Genomic DNA, 22,469 nt, shown 5'->3' with positions numbered 1-22,469 from the left:
GTGACATGTCCTCCCCAGGCTCGGGGGCTTCCACCTACACCCTGGACAGCGGCATCGGCACCTTCCCCCTCCCGGACTGCAGCAGCAGCGGAACGGGGAGGGGCCTGTCCAAGGCGAGAGGCGGGGCCGAGCATCACTCCACCGACTCACCGGGAAGGGCCGGGCGGCGAGCCCGCACGCTGGATCGAGAGCCCACGCCACAGGAGGAGGGCTTCCCGCCACACAAGCAGCTGATTCCCACCATTCAGTACGGCTCGGCGCTGGAGGGGAGGGGCTCGGCGGGCGGCGTCCGTGAAGGTGCTAACCAGCTCTTCTGCTCAGACTAAATAACAGCTGGAGGAGGTCAGGCTGTTCAAACACTTGAAGGTTGAGCTCAGAATAGGAAAGCGCCTGTCCTTCCTGATTGTGGGATGGCGGTCACGCTGCAGTCTCCTGAGGCTGGTGCTGTTTTTACAGCAATGATTGATTGCAGGTCAACATTTGTTCCTCATTAGCCTGAAATCTTCTCAGATCTGATGGTTCTGATTTGTACTTGCACTGTTAAAGCCTCCTTCTGCACCTATGAACAAACCAGCTTTTGTCTTGTATTTTTACTGGGAGGTGGGGGGGTATTTTCAGTGTTTTCATTCTCAGTCCTGGCATGAAGCGACGCTTTAGTCCTTTTATGTTCTTAACAATTTACCGTTATCCAAACGTATCCACCCTGTAGTCCAGGTGTAGACCAAAGTGTTTGGTCTGTTGATATTAGACATGGCTGCCGTCGTGTTTGCTGACGCTCCGGTGGTTAGCTTTGTGCCGTCGTTCTCCAGTTCTTGCTAAATTCTGGGAATGCTGAGGTTTTTCTTTTTCCAAGTTGAGATAATATTTTAGTTTAAAGCAGCTGATGTGAGTCTCGTCTGTTGTCAGAACCAACGGAACAACAGCGAGCCTCAAAGTGGAAATGTCCTCCACCTCCATGGTGGCTGTTTTTAAGAAAATGACCAACAGACGGTTTTCTTCTCACCCAAAAAGCCTTAACATTACATTAAAACATGTTTGTTTCATTTATATGTATATTTAAAAAAAACATGTGGTTTTAACAGCTTAAATTTGATTTTACTTTTTTGTTTGCATCCTAGGAAACTTAAGTGACTTAGTCTAAAATGTAACTACTTGTTCTGCAGTATTTTAATTGGTTGAATGCTATAAAGCATTCAGTCCATTGTTTTCCTGTTTCTCTTTCTTTGTTTATTATAGCATCTTACGCCTTTCTTTTTCCCGCTTAACTTCTACAATTTTTCAGCTATTTCAACCATTCTACTATTCAAATGTTCAGCTCTTTCAGCGTTTTCTAGCTATGACTTTTGGTCTTTCAAATCCTTGGGCTTTTCAAGGTATTCCAGGATTTTTGCCTTCATTGAAATACATGGGAATCCTTGAAAATCTTTGCTTCTTTCTGCGGTGCAGAAGCTCGCTGGTTCGATACCCGGTGCTGGCATTTTTCACAAAAACATCTCTTTTGTTATTGTGCTGTTTTCACTTAATTTATGATCAACTTTGATCATTTCTTCATTTAGTTATTTTTTATTTTTGCCAATTATTGCAATGCAGCTTCTTCTAGTTTGTTTAGGCACCAAAGCTGACCTTTGACCCTCTGATTCTTATCAAGTCTAATCTTTAAACATTTATTTTATTTTGACATTCAACACTCAGTAATTGGCAATATTCTGTTGATTTAATTTTTGGTCGCATTTAAAACAAAACCTTTGTGGTTTTGTTATAACTTTAATTAAAAACATAAGTTTACAGGATCAGGATGTGGCAAATGCTGATTTTCTTGGTTTTTTTTTTCTTAACTTGCCAGAATATTTTCAAAGAATTTCCTCTTTTCTGCCTGAAAGTTTGAATTTGAGAATTTATTTGTGAAACTGGAGTCCAAACATGTTCCTCCATCGATGCTAATGCTAGCGTTAGCCTGCCATTTGCTACTTCAGGTAGAGGACCCACACCGCCATCTAGTGGTGGCTTTTTGTAATGACAAGTGTGCATTTATACCATGAATCAGAGTAAAAGTAACTTAAAACGTTTGATTTCAACTCCATGATTTGAAGTTCTTTCACAAATGAAATTTAATCAAAAGTTTCTGTCCAAAATTAATGTAACCATTTATACAGAAAACTTCTGGCCTGTACTTGTCTGGATTTATGGACGGACGATGGATGGATGGATGGATGGACATGACGTTATTGTTACTGTCCACATGTAAAATTAGATTTAACCCTTGTGCTATCTTAGATGACCCCACCCTTACTTTGACGTGTTCTCCCTACCATGACACAGGTGGATAAAGGTGGAAAGATTTCATGTAATCCATGGACACCAGTGAAGATCACAAATCATTGAAGAAAAAAGGTTCAGAGCACTGTCTAGTGGGTGTAGATGACCCAACTCCCAATGTTGAAGTGCCTAGAATAGCACAAGGGTTACACCTAAATATAAACATTTCAGTTATGTGCACTCATTGATTAAATAGAAATGTACGTTGCAGATGAACAAAAGCCGTTTTGACAATAAGGAAAGAAATATTGAAGATAAAAAGAATAAATATGTAAATAAACAAGGATACATATGCATATGTAAATGAAGTGTTTTTTTTCCCTTGTGCAGATAAAGAGGTCCACGGAGCAAATGTGTTCTCCCCCCGCTCCAAGACGTGGACTTTCCCCAACTTGAAGACCCCTTCAGGACATGGAGAGGTTTACCTGGCAGTGGAGGAGGAAGAGGAGGAGCCGGTGTCCTACGGGTCACCGTATCGAGGGGTGAGTGCGTTCTGATCCATTCAGAGTAAACCCACTACATGTGGCGGGGGGTTTTGGGTTAAAGTTGCCTGTATGACATGTGCATCAGACACATCTTATCAGACATGTAAATGGATCTTCATAAGCATGAGGAAACGAAAACAATGCTTTTTTTCTGCTTTTACGTCTGTTTAAGCAAACTGTAGATGAATAAAGGATCAGCTTTCTTCTTTGCTGCAGGTTTTTCTGCTCTTAAGTCTTACGTAAAGAAACACTGAACCACATCCTCCTGCAACAAATTATTCATCACTTGAAGATTAAAAATTCACAGTTTCTGCAGCCGGCATTTTTCTTGCACCTGAAGGTGTTTGTTTCATCAGAGGAAACTCATGACCTTTTCCCCCCCTTCAAGGGCGTGAAGGCCGGCGCCCCGTCTTCCAGCCGGGTGGTGGACCCGGGCAGCCTGTCCATCCCCGCCCATTCGGGGGGGAGCCGCAGAGGAAAGACTCGCACCCCCAGCGTCCCCGAGATGAACCGGGAGGCCGGCCTGGAGCTGCTCAGGGAGCGGCCGGAGGAGGCGCTGTCTCCGAGTCGCCCTCAGGTCCTGGAGACCCCGGAGTCCCTGAGCGATTCTCTGTACGACAGCCTGTCTTCCTGCGGCAGCCAAGGATGATGCAGCCCGGAGCGTGGCGCGGGGGGCGTGGCCTCGGGTCGCCTCTCCTCTCCGGAAAACGTGACGATGAGCTCGGCGCGGAGAAAAAAAGAGCCTGGAGAAGGTTTCCTGGGCTTGTTGCAACTGGAAAGACGGATCGATCTCCTCTTCTCAGGATTTCCAACAAAAACAAGAAGCCAAAAGCCACCAAATAAAATAGGTTCTTCACTTTTTCACAGATGTTGGACTCTGGGATTCATGTCGACTCTCAAAACGCATGGCGAGTTATGGATCAGCACAAGAGGTCGACGCCCACGCTCAGAACTGTTTTTGGTTTTCTCTTTCTGGTAGGAAAATCTCTGTTCGTGCATCAAGGAAGCTGTGACCAGTAAAGTAGATGAAGTGCTGTTCTGCATCCATACCTCCATCCCCTTCTGCTATCATTTCACCATTGTAATGTCTTGGAGAGAGAAAAAAAAAAAAAAAGAGGGCCTAGATATAAGAAAAACACCCTTCATATCTGTGATTCTTCATTAAACTCGTGCAACACAATGTTCAGTGTAAAATCAGACCGTTCCTGAAACATAATGCATCTAAAAAGGTAATATATGCCAGCAATAATAACATAGAGAGAAATGTCTACGCTGATTGATATGTATTTCTGTTATTTATTTATTTTGAATGTATATCATCGTTTGCCACGGTCTGGTTTGGTTCATCTCCTCTGTGGAAACTGCAGTTCAGTCGGGTTCATATCTCGGTCATTTTTTGTTAGCAGATAGAGAACTGATGTACGTACTGCCGTTTTTCAACTTTCTAATTAAAAGGTTTTCATTTAAATATCTGAGCAGCTGGTTATTTTATTTAAAGCCTGAAATATCAAAGAATTGACAGAAAACTCCAACTTTGTGAAATGAAGATGTTTTAACTCTTTTGAAATCCACAAAAATGTGATATATTTTTTCAGGAGATTTGGTTTGTTTTTGCTCACAATGTTGGTTTAAGATGCAAAAATATTGACCTGCAGATTCAGGGAAAAAAAACCCTTATTGACCCACTGATACACATTTATAGCTGTAACTGTTAGAATTCTTACATGTTTTATTCAATATAGCAAGTACTCAGTAACCCTTGTGCTGTCCTAGGCACTTTACCATTGGGAGTTGGGTCATCTAGACCCACTAGACAGTGCTCTGAACCTTTTTCCTTCAATGATTTGTGATCTTCACTGGTGTCCATGGATTACATGAAAAAGTTAAACCTTTTCCACCTTAAATGTTTGATATTTCGTGGCCATTTTGAAATAAGCAAAGAAAGCCCCTCTAGTGCCTCTAGTGGAATGACGAGGAACTACAGGGCAGAAAATACACCCAAGTCAAATGCAAAGTGTTTAGTTTGAGTCATGCTGATGAGATTGGTCAGTTCACAAATGGTTATGAGGTTAAAGTGGGCGTGACCTTTTGGGTTAGCCTTTTAAATGGGCGAGGCTAAAACGGCAGCACCTTTTCTGGGTCGCTGCATCCTAAAGAGCAGCGGTTATTTGTTTTCTGCATATTAGATTAGATTAGATTAGATTTGTTTATTAATCCCACGAATGGGAAATTTCCTTGTCACAGTAGCATGGAGTTTGGCACAAGTATGTACAGACAGTAATGACAAGTTAGACAGACACATTTGAAAGAATATATACAAAAGTAAGAGTGTTCTGATAAATAAACAGGGAAAGAGATGTGCAGGTATATAGAGGTCATCTGTATATACAGTTTTGTACAGTGAATAAAAAACAAAAACTATGAAACTATTTACTTAGGCTGGTGTTGAACAGCCTGATAGCAGCTGGGATGAAGGACCTGCGATAGCGTTCCTTCCTGCATCGTGGGTGCAGCAGTCTGCCACTGAAGGAGCTGCTGAGGTCTGAAACAGTCTGGTACAGTGGGTGAGAGGGGTTGTCCATGATTGATGTTAGCTTGGCTAACATCCTCCTCTCACCCACCTCCTCGATGGAGTCCAGGGAGCAGTCCAGGACAGAGCCGGCCCGTCTGACCAGCTTGTTCAGTCTCTTCCTGTCTCTCTCCGAGCTTCCGCTGCTCCAGCAGACCACTGCATAAAAGATGGCTGAAGCCACCACAGAGTCATAAAAAGTTCTTAGCAGTGTCCTGCACACCCCAAAGGACCTCAGTCGTCTGAGCAGGTGGAGACGACTTTGGCCCTTCTTGTACAGGGCATTTGTGTTGTTTGTCCAGTCCAGTTTATTGTTTAGGTGAACACCCAGGTATTTATAGTCCTCCACAACCTCAATGTCCAAGCCCTGGATGTTCACCGGTGCAGTCAGATATGGTTTCCTGCTGAAGTCGATCACCACCTCCTTCGTCTTGCTGGCGTTGATGTGCAGGTGGTTCAGAGCACACCAGTCCACAAAGTTGGTGATGACCTCCAGGTACTCCAGATCGTTTCCCTGAGATATCCGCCCGACAATGGCTGTATCTTCAGAGGTGGCAGCTGTCAGTGTTGTGTGTGAAGTCCGATGTATACAGGGTGAAGAGGAAAGGAGAGAGCACAGTACCCTGTGGTACCCCAGTGCTGCAGACTACCACATCAGACACACAGTCATGAAGCTTCACATACTGCGGCCTGTTGGAGAGGTAGTCGATGGTCCATGCAGCCAGGCTACTGTTGACTCCAGCTCCCTCCAGCTTCCCCCTGAGCAGTGATGGTTTGATGGTGATGAAAGCACTGGAGAAGTCAAAGAACATGACTCTCACAGTGCTACCAGTGTCATCTAGATGGGAAAAGCATCTGTGCAGCAGGTAGATGACAGCGTCTTCCACACCTATTCCTGGACGATAGGCGAACTGCAGCGGGTCCGTGTTGTCGTTCACCAGATGACGGAGGTGGTCCAGGATGATCCTCTCCATGGTCTTCATCAGATGAGAAGTTAGGACTACTGGCCTGAAGTGGTTCGGCTCACTGGGACGTGCAGTCTTGGGAACTGGGACTACGCAGGATGTTTTCCACAGGGTCGGAACTCTCTCCAGACTGATGCTCATGTTGAAGATGTGCAGGAAAACCCCACAGAGTTGATCTGCACAGTCCTTGAGGAGTCTGGAGCTGATGCCATCTGGGCCAGTAGCCTTCCTGGGTTTGATCCTCCTCAGCTCCCTCCTCACCTGGTTCGTGGTTATGGAGAAGTTGGAGGGGTGATGTGAAAGGAGCCCTGTTATGTTGGGTGGGGGTTGGGGTGAATGGGTCCCCCCAGCAGAGTGTGGTGGAAGGTGTGTTTCATATAACCCTTCTGCTATCCTTTAACATTGGGAGTGGGGTCATCTGGACCCCACAAGATAACAAGGGTTAGTTTGTGTATTTTTTGCATTTTAAGCAAACAGTGATGTGACTGAAATTGTGGCTTGAAATTTTTTTTTGTTTTGTTTTAAATCTATTCAAAGATCAACTAAAAAGTTCAACTTTGAGTTATTAAAACAAGAACCACTTTAAATTTGTTCAACACATTTATTTGAGCAAATGTATGAAATTAGTTTCAGTTCCACATCGATAAAATAAAATCTTCACAGTTTACACTTAAAAGGAAAAGGAAGCAAAAACCTGACAGGTTTACGTCACTGAATTTGGCAAACTAGTGTCAGACAGCAGAGAAGTGTGGTTAGAACGATGTTACTGTCTCCTCAAACCAGATGAATGCTGGGTAAATGAGTTCAGACGGGTCGTTGTCGGGTTACAACGCCTCATCTGAAACTTAAGAAAAAGTGTTTGAGGAAAGAAAACTGGAATTTCTGATGAAGATCTTCAGAAACGCTGTGACGCTACACTTTTTAAAATATCCCACTAAATAAAACAGGAAAATCTATAAATAAGCAAAAAAACAAAACGTCAAAAGGAAAAACTTATAATCAGTCCAAGAAGCTTACAAGATGCAGTAAATCAGTCTACGATCTCTTTAATTCATGGCACTAAACAACAGCGATGTAAAAATCTTGAGTGCAAATGCACCTGTGATCCTCCGTTACGCAGTACTGCCCCCTACAGCTGCTGGGCTGAACTGTCAGCCAGGTGGAAACCGGCCCTCCTGCCCCAGAAACCTACATTCAGTCAGCGCTAGCTCCAAAAAACAAGTCCAAGAACTGTCAATAACATAAGACCACAGAAGATTTAATTGGAGAAATGAAGACAGAAAGTGAAAAGCACCAAGTGCATCGCCTTTACAGTGGATCACGCCAAAGCCCTTTACTTCCTCTCCTTCTTCTTTTCCTGCAGACAAAAAAAGAAATCAGGATTTTCTGGAGAGAAGTAAACACATTTCAAAAAGAAAATCTTCAATCTAGATGCATTTGCAGTTAACTGAGGTCACTTCTTTGAGGATTTTTAGGATTTTCAGGATTTTTAGCCAAAATGTTTAAAATCTTTCATTTTCTAGGACATAGTTTCTGCAGAGCCGCAGTAAATCACCTCAGAGTTGTGGGTGGGACTGCAGGTGCAGAGCAATCCCGCCCCCTCTCCCCCTCCCCGATGCTCAGAGGAGGGAGCTTGTGACCCACCCAGCACATTTTCAACAATGAGCTCTTTTTCAAACCGCATCTTTCATCATCTCCTGATTCACATCCATTCACATCTATTTAAGCTTCATACATGTGCTCAATCGTGAGAAAAATGCCACCAGAACATGTTAAAAACACGCTTTCCATGGAGTGGGTGTTTAGCTGTTCCAGTGCATTTGTGCTGGACACATTCTGCTTCATTTGCCTGGCCGGTCCTCTCCTCGGCTGCAGCCGCTCAGCTCCTTTGCATATGACAGCAGATTCTGGAACTCTGACCGGTTGCAGCAGGAAGAGCGTCACCAAAACAAACTCGCACTTCTGGAAACTCATCTTCTGTCGGTTTGTAGAGCTTCATGCTCCTAGATTCAACATGACGTGGAGATTCTCCGTTTCAAAGAAGGGCAGTTTCTTAAAAAGCTGCTGAAGCGTTTTGATCCTTCAATGATGCTTAAAGACAGTCCGATGAAAATTCGGTTTTTGGGTTTTTTAACATGTTCCTGTGGCATTTTTGTCACGATGGAGGAGATTTATAAAGAAAATTAAGTTTTAAATTGCAGTTCTGAGGATTTCTTTTAATCCAAATTGTTGTGAAGCAGGAGCAGATGCAGATGCATCCATTCTGATGCATCCACTTACAGACAAATAGATCCATGAACGTCTTTGTTTTCCTCGGCTGAGCTGGAATCTGGATCCAAACTGTTCGGCTGGACAGATCTTACATTGCTCGCCATTTTTGTTTCAGGTAATGTTAGGTTGGGGTTGTGAGGGGCTGTAAACTAGCAGGAGAGAGTGTGAACAAATGGGTGATGGGAAGTGGGGGCGATGTTGCTCTGTGCCAACAGTCCCACCCAAACTACTGCTGCTCTGCAGAAACTATGTCCTAGAAAACGACTGTTTTTTTGTTTGGTAGCTAAAAACGGTAAAATCCTAATTAAGAGTGTTGGGAAAACATCGACAGTAGATCAAAAGCTGATCATAGTGGGACTTTAATGTCTGAAGTATAGAAACGGGAGGCGTTCAGCTTTGGTCACTATGACATCATAGTCCTAGATGAGGACAGAAGCTTCTCCTCGTCTTTACTTCTGTCCAGAATCAGCACACATGGTTTGAGTGACAATAATGAAAGAGTGAAGCTTCATGGAGCTAAGAGGAAATGGCTGCAGTATATTCATTTTCTCCACAAAAAAATATTTTTAATTTTGTTTGGGGGCTTAAAGTTTTTGTTTACATCAAACAAACTAATGATGTTTCTGTCAGCTTCAAATCAAAGTGTTTCTACTCGCTGGTTTCTTAAATAGATTTATTTATTTAACGGGTTTAAATCCTGAATTGATGGTACCTTGTCATTCATTGCCAGGATGATCATCAGTTTCCTGAAGATGGTGACAAAGTCGAGAAACAAGTCGACGCAATGCCTGACAAGAGAAAAAAAGAAAAGAGATTTCATTATTTTCTCGTGTGATCGATCGGCTGCAGATGTTTTTTTCTGAGGTTCGGTCAGAGGGTCTGGAGCTCCTCACCAGATGTAGTCCTTGTCTCCGTTCTCTGCTTTCTCAATGATCAGCTGAGTGTCAAAGAGGACGAAGCCGCACATGATGAGCAGTCCCAGGTACATGTGTGCCTGCCAGGTACACAAAAACACAACAACACTCACAAAAGACTGCTGACACACATATCATGTGAGGAGGGACAATTCATGGATTTTGTTCTTTTCTCCTTTCTTCTTCCAAATACTTCAGGGCTTTAAATTCCTGTCAGTCAAAAGTTTATATGGAATTCTTAAAAAAAAAAAAAGCATTTTGAACAAATGAATAATTTAGATTAATAACGGACACTGAAGTTCAAAAACGATGCAAAATATCAGTAATATTTTCTTCAGAAATTAAAAAAGGTTTATGTATCACAGACCATAAACCCAACAGCAGGAGCTGATTTTCTATGAATAACTGAAAGCACAGAAATACGTCTGTGTTCATCCATCACATGGAATGGTTTCTGCTCGTACCGAAACCTTTGTGTTGGTTTGTTCCTGCTGGGTTTGTCCTGGACTCAGGCAGCGTCCCTTCAGTTCAAATGCCATCAGAATGGGACATTTGTGATTAAACTTCCACTTTTTCATTTTCTCCAGAACTTTTGGGAAATTTCAAGCACAAATTCTCTTCCCCTTCACATTCAGACCGTTCCACTGTGTGGGATTATCAAAAGCCAGTTTTTCCAGAACCAGGTCTGGCAGTGTGATGTGCCAGCAGGTGAGGCTCAAACGCTGAAGCTGAGTGGAGCTTTGACTCTCATCCAGCATGTCGTGAGAAGGCGCCTGCCTCGGTTTCTGAACGCTGCAATGTTAAGCTGCTAACACCTGCAGGGCTTTCACTGGAGGCAAGAGTCTCTGATCGCACAAGTGATCAGCAAAACAGAGCATCGGGAACATAAAACGCTCTGGATTTGTTCTGAATTACCTTGAACAGCATCAGAGAGCCGAAGAACATGTTCATCACAGAGAACAGGAAGAGGATGGACAGGCCGGACATCAGTGTTCCTTTCAGCCAAAAACAAAGGAAACTTTGCATCGTCAGGGAGAAACATTCAAAAATGAACGTAGCTTAGGACAGCTTGAACATGAATCAGCGTTTACCTCCCAGGAACAGGTAGCTCCTGCGTTTAGCATACAGGGCGCTGAGAGTGAAGCAGACGAAAATGACAGACGTTCCCAGGAAGGCTGTCACGATGATGCTGAGAGAAAACACTCATGTCAGTCCACATGTTGAATCACAGCAGCTCACCTTGAACTTTCATTCCAACACATGCTAATCTTGATCAAACCTGGGATTGATGGCGATGACAAAGTCCAGCGTGGGTCCAAGGCCAACGCCTGCACAGGAGATGAGGAAATCACAGCTTTAGGCCATCTCAGGCAGACAGGAGGAAAAAGCTAAAGCGCCCTCAGCTCACCTGTGAGGAAGGCAAACCCGGCGAGGATAGCCAGCCTCTTCTTCTCCGTCTCGGGATTGTGGGGCGTCATGGCGAGCCAGAACATCAACCCCACAGAGCCGAGTAAGGACAAAACGCCCCCCTGAGAGAGGAGACACGAGGTTACAGCCGGATCACTGCGCACTCAAATACTGAGTTTTATTCAACGGGATCTGAGAAGTTCATTGTTTTACAGTGAAAACTTTCCAATGCAGACTTAATCTAGATATTGAAAACTTTAAAAAAAATTTATTACAAAACAAAAGCAGAATCAAAACTTGAAAGACATCTACATTCCAGTCTCTCTACAGTCATGTTACTTCTGGGTCAAAAGTCCCTTTTACTATAATATGATCAAGTGGAAAACTGCCGTTTCATTTTCTCTCAGTACTGCAGATAAAACCAAACCTTCACACAGTCAGACTTTCAGCAACTTTATGGAAAAGCGTTCACTGCTGGCTGTTCCTGTCAGTATCGGCTAAAACAGGATCTGGTCAAAGCTATCAAACTTAGCCAAACACAAAATCTCAAACTTTTGTGACAAGGTCATTCAAGAACTAACACAGATTTAAAGTTTACCGTTATCTACAGCAGAAGGTAACGGAGCAGTGGACTGGACTTACATATTATTTAAGCATTAAAGGCGTTTTATCTCAAAGTAGCTTTAGATCTGCTTTCTTTTTTTTTTTGGTACCCTCTACTTTGATTTAAATCAACCCAGATGAACGAGAAACTACAGTCATCTGTAGTTCACCGTTAGCTGCAGGAGAATTATGAGCATCACCTCAAAAAGACGGGTAACAACATGAACGTAGGAGCCGGCGGCGGCCACGATCATACTCAGCGCCAGGCTGGAGTACACATTCTTCAAGTGCACCTGGGTGGAGTGAGATCTGCAACACAGATTCATTCCAATGAATGAGGGACATGAACAAAGGTGGAGGAGGCATCTGCTGCGTGCTTACGTACATCTGAGAGAGCTTGAAGAGAGCGTCGATGTTGATGCTGCGGTCAAACACGTTCATGATGAAACCAGGAACAGAGACCTGAAGAGTTTGCTAATCCAACAATTTATCTGAATAGAAAACAAACAAAAAAATTACAGACCGATTGAGAAAAAGCTTCTCTGATGAACAGGAAAGAATATTTACTTACAAGCCACATATTACATAACTACTTTTTGTAATTCCCTTTTAAAACTGAACTTTGTCCAGGCGGCATGACACAACAGAATACTGCAGTTCACTCAAAGTTATTTTGACGTGATCAGCTGACAGGGGTTACAGTTTACGCGAACAACAAAAAATAGTAATCCATTATAAAAAAACAAAAAACACTATCTGGAGAGAGGCGGAACTGTGAGACTATTTCACAACCACAGATTTATAAACCTTAAGCTACGCAACACTCATAAACTCGTGTCTTTAAAAGCATTTAACGCCTAAAAAACAATAGCATGTTGTGTGTTAGCATGCTACAACATACCGACGGACAGGCAGGGACACAGATTTACTTAGGCTCACGTTTATGTGAAACGAGTACGTTTTTTTTAATTTAATTTAATTTTCAAGTAGCATGATAAGTGATTAGTTGAAGGTTAAGCGTTAACTTGAACAACAGGTTAAATGTCAAGGGTTGACTAGCTAACTTACTAGAGTAGCACCAAACCAGATTTGGCAAGCTAACGGGAAGCTCTGTTGTTAGCACGCAAACGATTTAATTTTCAAACCCCAGTAACGAAAACTAGTTACCCAAGCCTAACTACTATAATTTAAATAAGTAGTAATAAATTAAAGTTAAAAAGTAAAAATGCGCCGGGATGACGGCGTACAGCCAAACGAGCGTTGAGGTGTTAAGTTAATAGCTAACGTGGCTAACTCCTGTCTAGCTTCAAATAAGAAATCCACACCCGATAAACAAAACTCGACACTTTCAGCATTAATTGATTTAACAAAGCAACAAAAATAGAAACAAAGTTAGACATGAAAACAACATCGCCCTCAGTCGTGTACGTACCTCCCCTGCTTGAGGCCGTTTAGCTACTTCCCTGCTCGCCTACTGCACTTTGTTAATAAAGCAGTACGTGTCAGCGAGCTCGAGACAGCCTGCTGATGTCACCATGGAAACGCCCAGAAGACTGGAGGGCTAACGGCTCAAACATAGCACAGTTTCCCTACTTTCAACGACGGTAAAATAAAAAGAAAAAATCTTTGATACCTTTTTAAAATAGGTTTAGCCCGAAGCAATTAAACCCCACAATCATCTCTTGTTATTTAAAGAGTATTTTTATTCATAAAAATGCAATTCCTAAGAAATGTCGCGCGACACCTAAAATGGCCGTCTTGCTAACTAGCTGGCTGATTGTTATCTGTAAACATTCAAGTGACGTCTTTTTTAAAACTTTCTCTTAAAATTTAGTTTTACCATCAAACAAACTTAGTAAATATAAACCTTTAAAGGGTTCTTAGTTTAGTAACATTAGTCTCTTGAAAATATGACGCAAATGAACGGCGTCCTGTTGCAACCTATTGCAACACAGCTTAGTTTCATCTAGAAAATCGGGCTCAGATTACTTCTGATACCAAATGGACACATTTTTTAAGGTCTTTTAGTATTAGATTTTATTATAGATCGGTGCTGAAGTTAGAATAATTTTCCAATAAAACTTATTTGAAGGCAATTTTGAAAAATAAATTAAAAAAAAATTTGGTTGAACCAGAAGTTAAACAGGCGATGAAAGAATTTAATGCCCAGCAAGTAGTACATTCTATATCAAAGGATGAAAAAGCCACACACACAGCATTAAAATATAATGACATTTTATTTCAAAAATGAAAATTAGAAGGAATGCTTTAGGGTTTTGGTCAGACTTGATATACAAAATGAGTTGTTTTCATCGTTACTTTTCTGCAACATACAAAGAAAAAGAAAAATACTTTTGGTCATTCCAACCGACTGTCCTCGTCATGTTTCAGCAGTCAACATGCAGGGGATAACCGAATGACACAAACATCTGTAGAAAAGCACACTACCAAAGAAACAGTACTGAACAGAATTGTATGTCTTTTCATCTGATTGCAGATTTGAGCGCACAAGTTAGCAAATTGTCCTTCAGAATTGTCCAGCAGGATGTGTTATTTAGGCACCGATAGACAGTCGGACAAAAGGCCCGCCTCGTCGCAGGCAGAGTGGACTACAATACAAAATGTTGAGCATTTAAAAAGTACAGGACAATACAAATTTTTTGGCCAATAAATATAGAAAAACAAAGCACTCATTCATGGTAAAAAATATCAAATCGGATAGTTTCAAGTGTTGCACTGCAAGTACCACGTCCCCTGGCTTTCCACTCACTCCTGACAGTGTTGATCATGCTCAGCATGGCACACGAGTGTGTGTGTGTGTGTGTGTGTAGGCCTACGAATCTCAGATCAGGCAGAAGACCATTCTCTGTCCCGATTTTTTTAAAAGGCACAGTTGTTACTTTCAGCACTGTCCATATCATACAAGTGCACATTGTGTGTCAGACATAAATGAAACATTGTGAAATTTAAATGAGAGAAAACAAAACGTTTATGGTGTATGTGCCAACATATCCAGTGTCTTTTCCCCGAGAAAGAGAAAACTTCACCTCTTTGACTTAATTTGTAACCACCCAATCTAGCACAATTTGAGAAATTAACTATATTTGTTTTTTAGTAAAAACATGTAAAACAGCCTTATTTAAAAGAACAAAACGGGAAAAAAGGCTACAGTAAGGTTTCCTTGTGCTGAATGTGATCCTCAACCGGTAAATGTACAGGAACTATCAACCATTCCACAGCTGGTTTGCATAGAGGAACCATGCTCACTGTTAAAAATAGATTTCCTTACAAAAAGAAATCACTGAATGTATAAAACCCGGTGGAGCCGATGTTTTCTTATAGTTGCTTAAAAGGCACAAAAAAAAAATGAAAGCAAAGTCCAAAAGTCAAGTTAGGGCAGGCAGGTTTTTGCTTTGGCAAAAAACAAACCCCACCTTGATGTTCACACAGAGGAGTGAATGTCTGGGATTGCTTTGGCTATCATTTACCACTTTTGTTTGTAGTGCTTTCAGAAGGTGGCAGCCCAACTTTGCTGGGTTTTTCCGAGGCTGGAATATCTTCACCCACACGCCAGTACGTTTTTGGAAACGGTAGCATCTGCTCTGAACAAACACGAAGAGGCTCCGACGGCAGCCGAGCGGGTGAAGGTGAAGCTATTGTCCGCGGAGCTGGTCCAGCTGAGTGTAAACGTTATCAGCTTGGCTGAGCTCCTCAAACACAGGCAGGAGGTTGAGCAGCTCGGCATCGTCCACGTCGTCGAACCATGACACCACCGGAACCTGGGGAACAGAGGAGAGGAGCTCAGATGGTTGGCCTTTGTGCCTTCAGCAAACTGACACTGATGTCCAAACAGTCCTGGACCACAGGGGCGCGTTGTAATCAGCCCTGAAAGCCTCTTTTGTCAGCAGCAGATTCCTACAAATTAGGATGAGTCCTGGAATAAAAACTGAAGCCATAAAAAGCCAGTATTTCCCAGCCATTTGGGTTTTCACCACCAGGGTTCACTAGGATTTGGGTCCGGCAGCGGAGAAGCTGCTGAAGTGTTTTGTCTGGGATGCAGAACTCACAGCGTTATTAGGGTGGAAGATGTAGGAGGCAGGAGAGTTATCCAGGATGAGGGTTTTGTGGAGGTCTCTGCCCAGGCGGCTCAAGTCTTTCACGTAGCAGCCCTGATGGAACACGCAAGATTCCCGGAAAAGCCGGGCCCGGAACACGCCGCACTGATCCAGCAGGTCCGTCACCGGGTCTGCGTACTGATGAAGAAGAGGAGGAGTGCAAGGACAGGCTAGTGAGGATATTTCTACAGATACTAGATGTTTGTGCAGATAAGGGCTGAGGAATGATTACTTTAAATCCAGTTAAGATTCACTTAACCCTTGTGCGATCTTGTGGGGTAGAGATGACCCCACCCTTACATTGACGTGTTCTCCCTACCATGACAAAGGCGGATAAAGGTGGAAAGATTTCATGTAATCCATGGACACCAGTGAAGATCACAAATCATTGAAGAAAAAAGGTTCAGAGCACTGTCTAGTGGGTCTAGATGACCCCACAAGATAGCACAAGGGTTGAGAGTTTTCTTTCAAACTCTTATTTTGAAATAGAAAAAAAAAGAAGTTATTCGGGGGGTTATGAAAAAGCGTTTTCACATAACTACTGATTAAAACTGAACAGAGGGAGAACTTTCATCAATTAAAAGTTATAAGAATCTAATTGGAAATTTGAATTTTGCCTGGAAAATACAGTAAGTTGCTTTAAAAAGGAAATCTATCCCTGGATTTGATGAACCGGTGTTGGATTTTCTAAGCGAAAATTGATTTGACTAATAAAGTTTTTAAAAATCCAGCCCTAGTGCAGAACAATAACAAAGGAGGTGATCGGACTTAGGACGGGGAACGAGCCACTGCCTACAAAACATACGAAGAATCTACGCCTTCAGTTAAAGAAGGGAAGGATGTGACTCCGCTGAGACTCAGCAGCCGCCAGCAAAGTCTGAGAGCAGCTTGAGGGCGGAAAGGGAATGACCACCGTCTATAAAATCAGCCAATAAACAACTTGTTGTGAATAAAAATGATCCGATACAGGTACCTTAGCGAGGCTGGCTGTAAACAGCACACATTCAAACAACTCTCCCATGCGGCGCAGGAACTTGTCCACGTACGGCCTCTTCAGCACATACACCTGCAAGGCAGACAGGCAGTCAGCAAACAGCGGCCACATATCAGCAACGGATCCTTTTCCCCCCCACAGTGGACGCTTATGGCCGGTTCCTGAAACAAGTAATCAAGAATAGGCCGTGCCAGTGTTAACCAGCCTATCCTGGATTACTTGAACCAGGCAGAGGCCCAGAGACGGTTCCTTCAAGGCGCAGGGGGGTCCCAGGAATCACATTTCCACCTGTCTGGCTGAGAGACTCTGTTCACCAAAGCAGAAGACCTTAACAAAAAAACACAGGCTGCTCCACCTCTTCATGATGTTTTAGCTGTAACACTTTGTGTCTTTGCTGTGACGGATTAAACATCTGGCCAGTAGGGGGCTCTGCACACACATCTATAAAAACTGATCAACTGAAACACCCCTCCTTTTTTAGATAAACAACCACAGTAGCAACAAACAAACAAACAGAGACACTAGTTTACCTGGTGAGTGGTGCCCTCTATCTCCACCGGCACGATGAAGTCTGCGTTACTTATCGGCTGCAGGGACAAACACAGTCAAATGAAGCCGCTGTGTGCGTTCACATGGCGTTACATAACACGGCAGCGAGCAGTAAGAAGCCCAATCCTCAATGCTGCCAAGAAGCCCAATCCTCAATGCCGCCATAAATCACAGAGAACAAGTCGTGTTCGGAAGGATTGTTTTGGTGCACAAAAAGAAAAAAAAACAGAGTCAAAGCATCATCTTCATCTAAGAGACATTTAGCTGCTTTGGGATAACACAAGAAACTGGCGCCGGTACCTTGAAAGAACTGTGCACCAGAGTCTCATCCAGGTCTATGACCACACAGATCTTCCCTTGGTCCTGGGCGTTCACCTCAGGTAGGAGGCTGGCTTCATACTGCTGAAGAAACACACACACGTGAGTTACCTGCTCACCTCGGCTACAACATTAGCTTCACACTGAGAAAATCCCTTTGTTTTACTTCAAGTAAACTAGATTAGTTTTAAGGAGACACGTGAGGCGGACTTGGGGAGTTTTTCTACCCTGATTTCTAGATTTAGAATAATTATCACTGGTCAAGAAACAGTCTTTTTACTCAAAGCATCATAGAGAAACGGTTAAAGTCAAATGAATATGTTATGTATTATACAATGACAATAGATTATCAGTTTGGGTGGAGAACAAACTAAAGGTATGGTGTCCAAAAGCAAAGTAAATCTGGAACAGCGTAACCTCTTATGTTATTATTTTAGTCCAGCCTGAGACACAACGGGCAGCTCCTGCTGCTGCTGCTTGTTTACCGCTGAGGCTTGAAGACGCTCCTCAACATGAACAAATGTGGCATTTCATTAAAATGCCCCCAACATCATACAGAGGAGCGAATCAGCTTGACAGCGATCACCAGAGTGGCCGGCATTGTGCAGCGGCTCCGCTGAGACTTCTTTTTTTTTTTTTTCTTCCTCCACCTCAGCCAGAACAAGGCAGACAATACTCCATTCTGTGGCCGCTTTAGCCATCTGCCTGAAGGAGTGAGAGTCCGTCCCTCTTTTCTTCCATTTAGGACGGAGTGAGCACATCAGAGCCGCTCCGAATCCGCAGACAGTTGGCGGTTAGCGTGCTAAGACGCTCCCAGCAGGTGCAGCAGTGGTTTTAGAGCACGGTTGTAGAAGGCGACGCACCATGACAACAATGAACACAATTTTACAACAGAGTGTGTACTTTATTCCACCACCCATGGTGTGTGCGTGTGGGCGAAACCAGGAAGTTAAGTTCCAAAAAAAACAACCAAACCAACAACACAGAAATGCTAAACTGACCCTCGGGTTGTTTCCAGCTGAAGGGAATATATTGACGTTACCTTGACAACCGTCCCATTTTCCTGCGACTCCAGCAAGGGCTGCTGGGAAGGCAGTGGCAGTGGTTTGGGGCCATCCTGAGCTTGGAGGCAGCAGAAGAGGGCTTTGAAGATGTTGCAGCTCCGCGGCTGTTTGAGGGCAGAGCGGCTCACCTGGCCTGTGCAGCACAAACACAGATGCTCTCCTTAGAAAACTCATTGGCAGGTTAGGTAGGGCCTTCAATTTCAATTCCTGAAATCTTCCTCCCACAGCCAAAACCCATACTTTTAAATAAAAGGACACGAGCACAGATGCTGGTTTTGCATGGCCTACTCAGGTAGGCTGCAGTGGAGGTCCATCTGTGCACAGAGATGAAGCTTGTTTTTAATGCGCCTGCCTCTGCTGCTGGAAATGGCTGGTACGTGTTATATAATCGCAGAGGGCGGGAAAACCCACACTACACAGCAGTACCTTCAGCAGCAAACACAGACAGGAAACATTCCAACCCCTGTAAGCACCGAGACCTTATTGGGCTGCAGGAAACCAGCCAGACTCGGTCAGTCAGTCAGTCAGTGAGCCGGACAACAAGCTGCGGGCCTTTGATCAGCCCCAGTGAGGAGGACAGCCCCGGAAACACCTGTGCCCCCAGCGAAGGGCAACGCCGAGGGCGCACGTTGCCTCTCTTGCCTTTCGTGTGAGGACTTGCAAACAAATGCCGAATTTATGCCCAACAATTATTCCTCAAAGAGGAACCAGGAAAAGGATGCCAAGCAACGGTGCACCTAGGCGTTTCATCTTGCAGAGTGTACGCTGCTCCTCCAGCACTGGAGACACAATGCAGACAACAAGCATGTTACACAACTCCATGTGTGAGAGACAAAGGACACTAGGTCCTGCGGTTTCGTAACTCTACAAACAGTCCAGCAGCCTCTTAGGAAGATCCATCATTCCCCATTCTGCTTTACTCCTTTGACATCAATGTGATTTGTAAAACAGTGTTGCTGGAGCGTGACACAACTTCCCTGCATGTCAATACATGGAAAGATGGGAGATTAATATTTTAGAGGTTTTATAAGCTGCATCCAATAAACACACACATAGATGCAGAAACACATTGACAAAAAAGGAGAAAAATGCGGATTGATTTGAACAACAACATGACTTAGGGGGCAAAGGGCGCCTCGATTCTTCAACCATTTGAGATTTAAACTACAGAGGCGGAACTGAAGCAATTCTAAAGCCGAGAAAAGTCTGCAAACAACGAAATCTTTCAGACGGCGCTACAATGGGCGTGCGCAAAGAGGGGTGTGTTTGTGCATTCCGCTGTCAATAGCGCGCGCGCCACCTGGTCGTCCCGCACAGCCGCGCGGGGCAAATTACCAGCCCCAGCGGGCTCCCGTACCTGTCGTAATGCCACGGACCGCGCGTTCCGTGGAACTTATTCATGTAAATGTGTGTGGGGTGTGGGGGGGAATGAGCGCTGCGGCGCGCGCCTATCTGTGCCAGAACGGAGTAAACAAGCGGTTCATTAAAAAAAAAAAAAGAGCAGCTTCCTCCTGCGACGACAAAGGCGAAAACACGCAGGGAATTCACGCAAATACGCGAAGGAGTGGATCGAAGGTGAACTGGTGAAAGACAATAGATAAGCTGTGGAAACGCAGCGATGGAGCCTGAACTTCTACCTGAGCAGAAAAAAACAGTGCGCGCAGTTCCGCGGCCGCTCTAGTGAGGGGAACGCAGCTGAGCGCCTGCGCCGAAAACGAGGCTGATTTCGGAGGGAAAACAATTACCGAGCGGAGGAAAATAGGAGATCTTCTTTATTCAATATAAACCACAAAGTGATTGGGTCAAAGACACCCCCCCCCCCAAAAAAAAAAAACAACAACAAAAAAACAGTGACAGATGAGCTGAAAACACCGAGGAACTGCGCGTCCAAACCGCGTCCGCAGCCCTCAACTGTCAAACAAACGGGACCGAGAAACACGGATTCATGCGCGGAAAATAGTTCCATACAGGCGTTTCCGTGACAGTTGACGGCCAAAATAGCCCGTTCCAGCTTACCTGCTTTCGGTGACACTTGAAGAACGTCTTCTTTCTGCACTTGGGTGATAACAGAACTTTCCATCTGACAATCACGGAGCCCTCAAAATCCTCAAATCCTGTCCCCGAGAAGTGATGGGCATCCCTCATTGGGATTTATTGACAAGTAGACTTTTGTAATCACCGAGGTAACTTGTCAAACGCCTCAGTCACAATCCTCGGGGACGGCAGGATTTATCTAGTTCCTGGTTTTCTTTCTTCTCCCACCGCTTCTGCGTCCTCCGTCGGCAGCCTCCAGCCCGGGGAGGGGGTAAGGCACTTGGAAATGTTTCTGGAGGCGACCCGACACGGCGTAGGCTCCGTGTTCCCGACTGTAAACGCTACTATTAGCAGTGATATCGCCGAGCAGCCCCCCTCTCCCGTCGCGGCGAAGTCCTCACTTTTGCAGCAACAACATGGAGAATCCAGGCGAGAGAAGGAAAACAACCGAGGAAATGGGGCAAGGGAAAGAGGGAGTTTCAAGCCCCCCCCATACTACAGATAAACAACATCGTCTGAAAGGCCACAAAGAGCGTCGAAAAAACCCAAATGTTGACCAGAAACGTGTTGTCTAGCATAGAAAATTAGATTGCGGGTGGTATATCGCGGTAAAATGTTACTTTTTTTGATATAAGGGGCTTTGTTTTTCTGCGGCTGGGACTGCGCGGGCGCCTTAAAACTGCCACTGTTTTCTGATTGGGTGACATGAACTGAAGGGGCGTGGCTAGTGCATTCCTCCCCATCCTGCACACGCCGCAGCAAACACATTCCAGCGCGCAAATATTCGCGAAAACGTACGCGCATACCACTCAACTACCCGGATGTACAAGTTTTTAAACGATGTCTGTAATTTATTTTTCTTTTATTCACAATTATTTATTCTTCTTTATGTCGCGTGAATGTTTTTAAGTAATAGTAAAATATTTTAGTACATATGAACCAGGATTTAAGCTCTTTTCTTTATTTTTTAGTACTTCTACTTTTTAAAAAAATAGTCAAAAATACCTGACCTCATAACCAGCCAATCAAACCAAAAAAGTGCTACTTTATTAATAATTTACATTTCAAAACTACATCAAAGGTGGTAAATCCCTCACAGCATCTATATGAATCTATGTATCATAACCACAAAAATACTTTTTATTAGCAGACTTCTAAAGTCTTTAGAAAAAGCAGACTGAACACCAAACACTTAAGTAATAGAGTATTTTATTTTTGCAGTTTGAATTGGATTTAAAGTAAATTCCATTGCTATTTGCACACTGGAACAACATCTAAACATTTGCTTCTGAGAGGTTTTAGTAGGAAAATGTTGGTTTACATTTAACAGATCATTTTCAATCATAGTTTAGGCTTTGCAAATGTAAATTTATAAGTGAATTCAGTGAATAGGGATAGTCAGTGGAGGAGCATTCCCGCTGCACCCTCACTGCCTCCTCTGAACGTCCCCCACATGGGAAGAGTTTTGTTGGGTGGGTACATTTCCAAGAAGTGCATGTATGGAGGTAACAGAGGGCAGAATGAAACCGATGACCCGAGCTTCTTTCGTTTTCCCTCTTATCCTGCTTTCTTTTTGACATGACAACACTGTGCCTTGTTTGGGGGGGGGGGGGGGGGGAAGCAAAAGTATACAGCCTGAGGAGGAGAATAGGTTTCAAAACAGAGTTCAGGAAACATTTGTGCAACGTTCTAAACTGCCGTTATGAGATTTAAAATGTGAATTGAGGTAAAAAAGCATCTGAAAACAGCATAAAAACAAAATTATTAGGATTTAGAAAAACAGTTTTTAATCAGTTTGACAAAACTTTATATTTATGCATATTTTTTGGGATGATTTGGCATCTAAATGTGATTCAATGAGTTCA

The 22,469-nt window shown here is 43.6% G+C and overlaps 3 protein-coding genes and 1 non-coding gene across 11 annotated transcripts in view; 1 reads left to right on the top strand and 3 right to left on the bottom strand.

Annotated features, from left to right (window-relative positions):
* nckap5l (NCK-associated protein 5-like) overlaps positions 1-4,276 on the top strand; it is a 53,045-nt gene extending 48,769 nt beyond the window's left edge. For 5 of the 7 annotated variants that reach the window (XM_011477622.4, XM_078950185.1, XM_004071044.5 and 2 more), the window contains 3 exons: positions 19-297; positions 2,647-2,798; positions 3,190-4,276. In XM_011477622.4, the coding sequence (XP_011475924.1) occupies positions 19-297; positions 2,647-2,798; positions 3,190-3,450 (692 nt within the window). In that variant the 3' untranslated portion in view covers positions 3,451-4,276. The remainder of the gene's footprint in view (positions 1-18; positions 298-2,646; positions 2,799-3,189) is intronic. The other 2 variants (XM_078950186.1, XM_078950187.1) reach the window with 1 other exon arrangement.
* A 2,646-nt stretch (positions 4,277-6,922) lies between these two features.
* Positions 6,923-13,517, bottom strand: tmbim6 (transmembrane BAX inhibitor motif containing 6). Its single transcript, XM_004071017.5, has 10 exons — positions 12,963-13,517; positions 11,916-12,021; positions 11,731-11,839; positions 10,929-11,049; positions 10,800-10,848; positions 10,612-10,709; positions 10,436-10,515; positions 9,500-9,600; positions 9,319-9,394; positions 6,923-7,692 (listed from the first exon to the last, which is right to left on the bottom strand). The coding sequence occupies exons 2-10, from the start codon at positions 11,969-11,971 to the stop codon at positions 7,669-7,671; spliced, it is 714 nt and encodes a 237-aa protein (XP_004071065.1). The 5' UTR covers positions 11,972-12,021; positions 12,963-13,517; the 3' UTR covers positions 6,923-7,668.
* A 231-nt stretch (positions 13,518-13,748) lies between these two features.
* On the bottom strand, positions 13,749-21,302 carry ctdsp2 (CTD (carboxy-terminal domain, RNA polymerase II, polypeptide A) small phosphatase 2). Of its 2 annotated transcripts, none has more exons than XM_004071018.4 (7): positions 20,587-21,302; positions 18,549-18,703; positions 17,489-17,590; positions 17,170-17,226; positions 16,619-16,711; positions 15,598-15,783; positions 13,749-15,309 (listed from the first exon to the last, which is right to left on the bottom strand). In XM_004071018.4, exons 1-7 carry the CDS (start codon positions 20,648-20,650, stop codon positions 15,184-15,186), a joined length of 783 nt encoding a protein of 260 aa, XP_004071066.1. In that variant the 5' UTR covers positions 20,651-21,302; the 3' UTR covers positions 13,749-15,183. The 2 variants fall into 2 exon arrangements, with proteins under 2 accessions (XP_004071066.1, XP_011475929.1); XM_011477627.3 differs by having other exon boundaries at positions 17,489-17,587; positions 20,587-21,291.
* mir26-1 (microRNA mir-26-1) lies at positions 16,786-16,883 on the bottom strand. The gene has a single exon (NR_107118.1). It is a non-coding gene; the product is annotated as a microRNA mir-26-1 (primary transcript).
* Positions 21,303-22,469: the final 1,167 nt, after the last annotated feature.

This window comes from Oryzias latipes, chromosome 7 (assembly GCF_053564925.1).
Source record: "Oryzias latipes strain Hd-rR chromosome 7, Olatipes_Hd-rR_3.1".
Classification (NCBI taxonomy): domain Eukaryota; kingdom Metazoa; phylum Chordata; class Actinopteri; order Beloniformes; family Adrianichthyidae; genus Oryzias; species Oryzias latipes.
The sequence above is the reverse complement of the archived record's forward strand: the minus strand, read 5'-3'. Positions and strand labels throughout refer to the sequence as shown.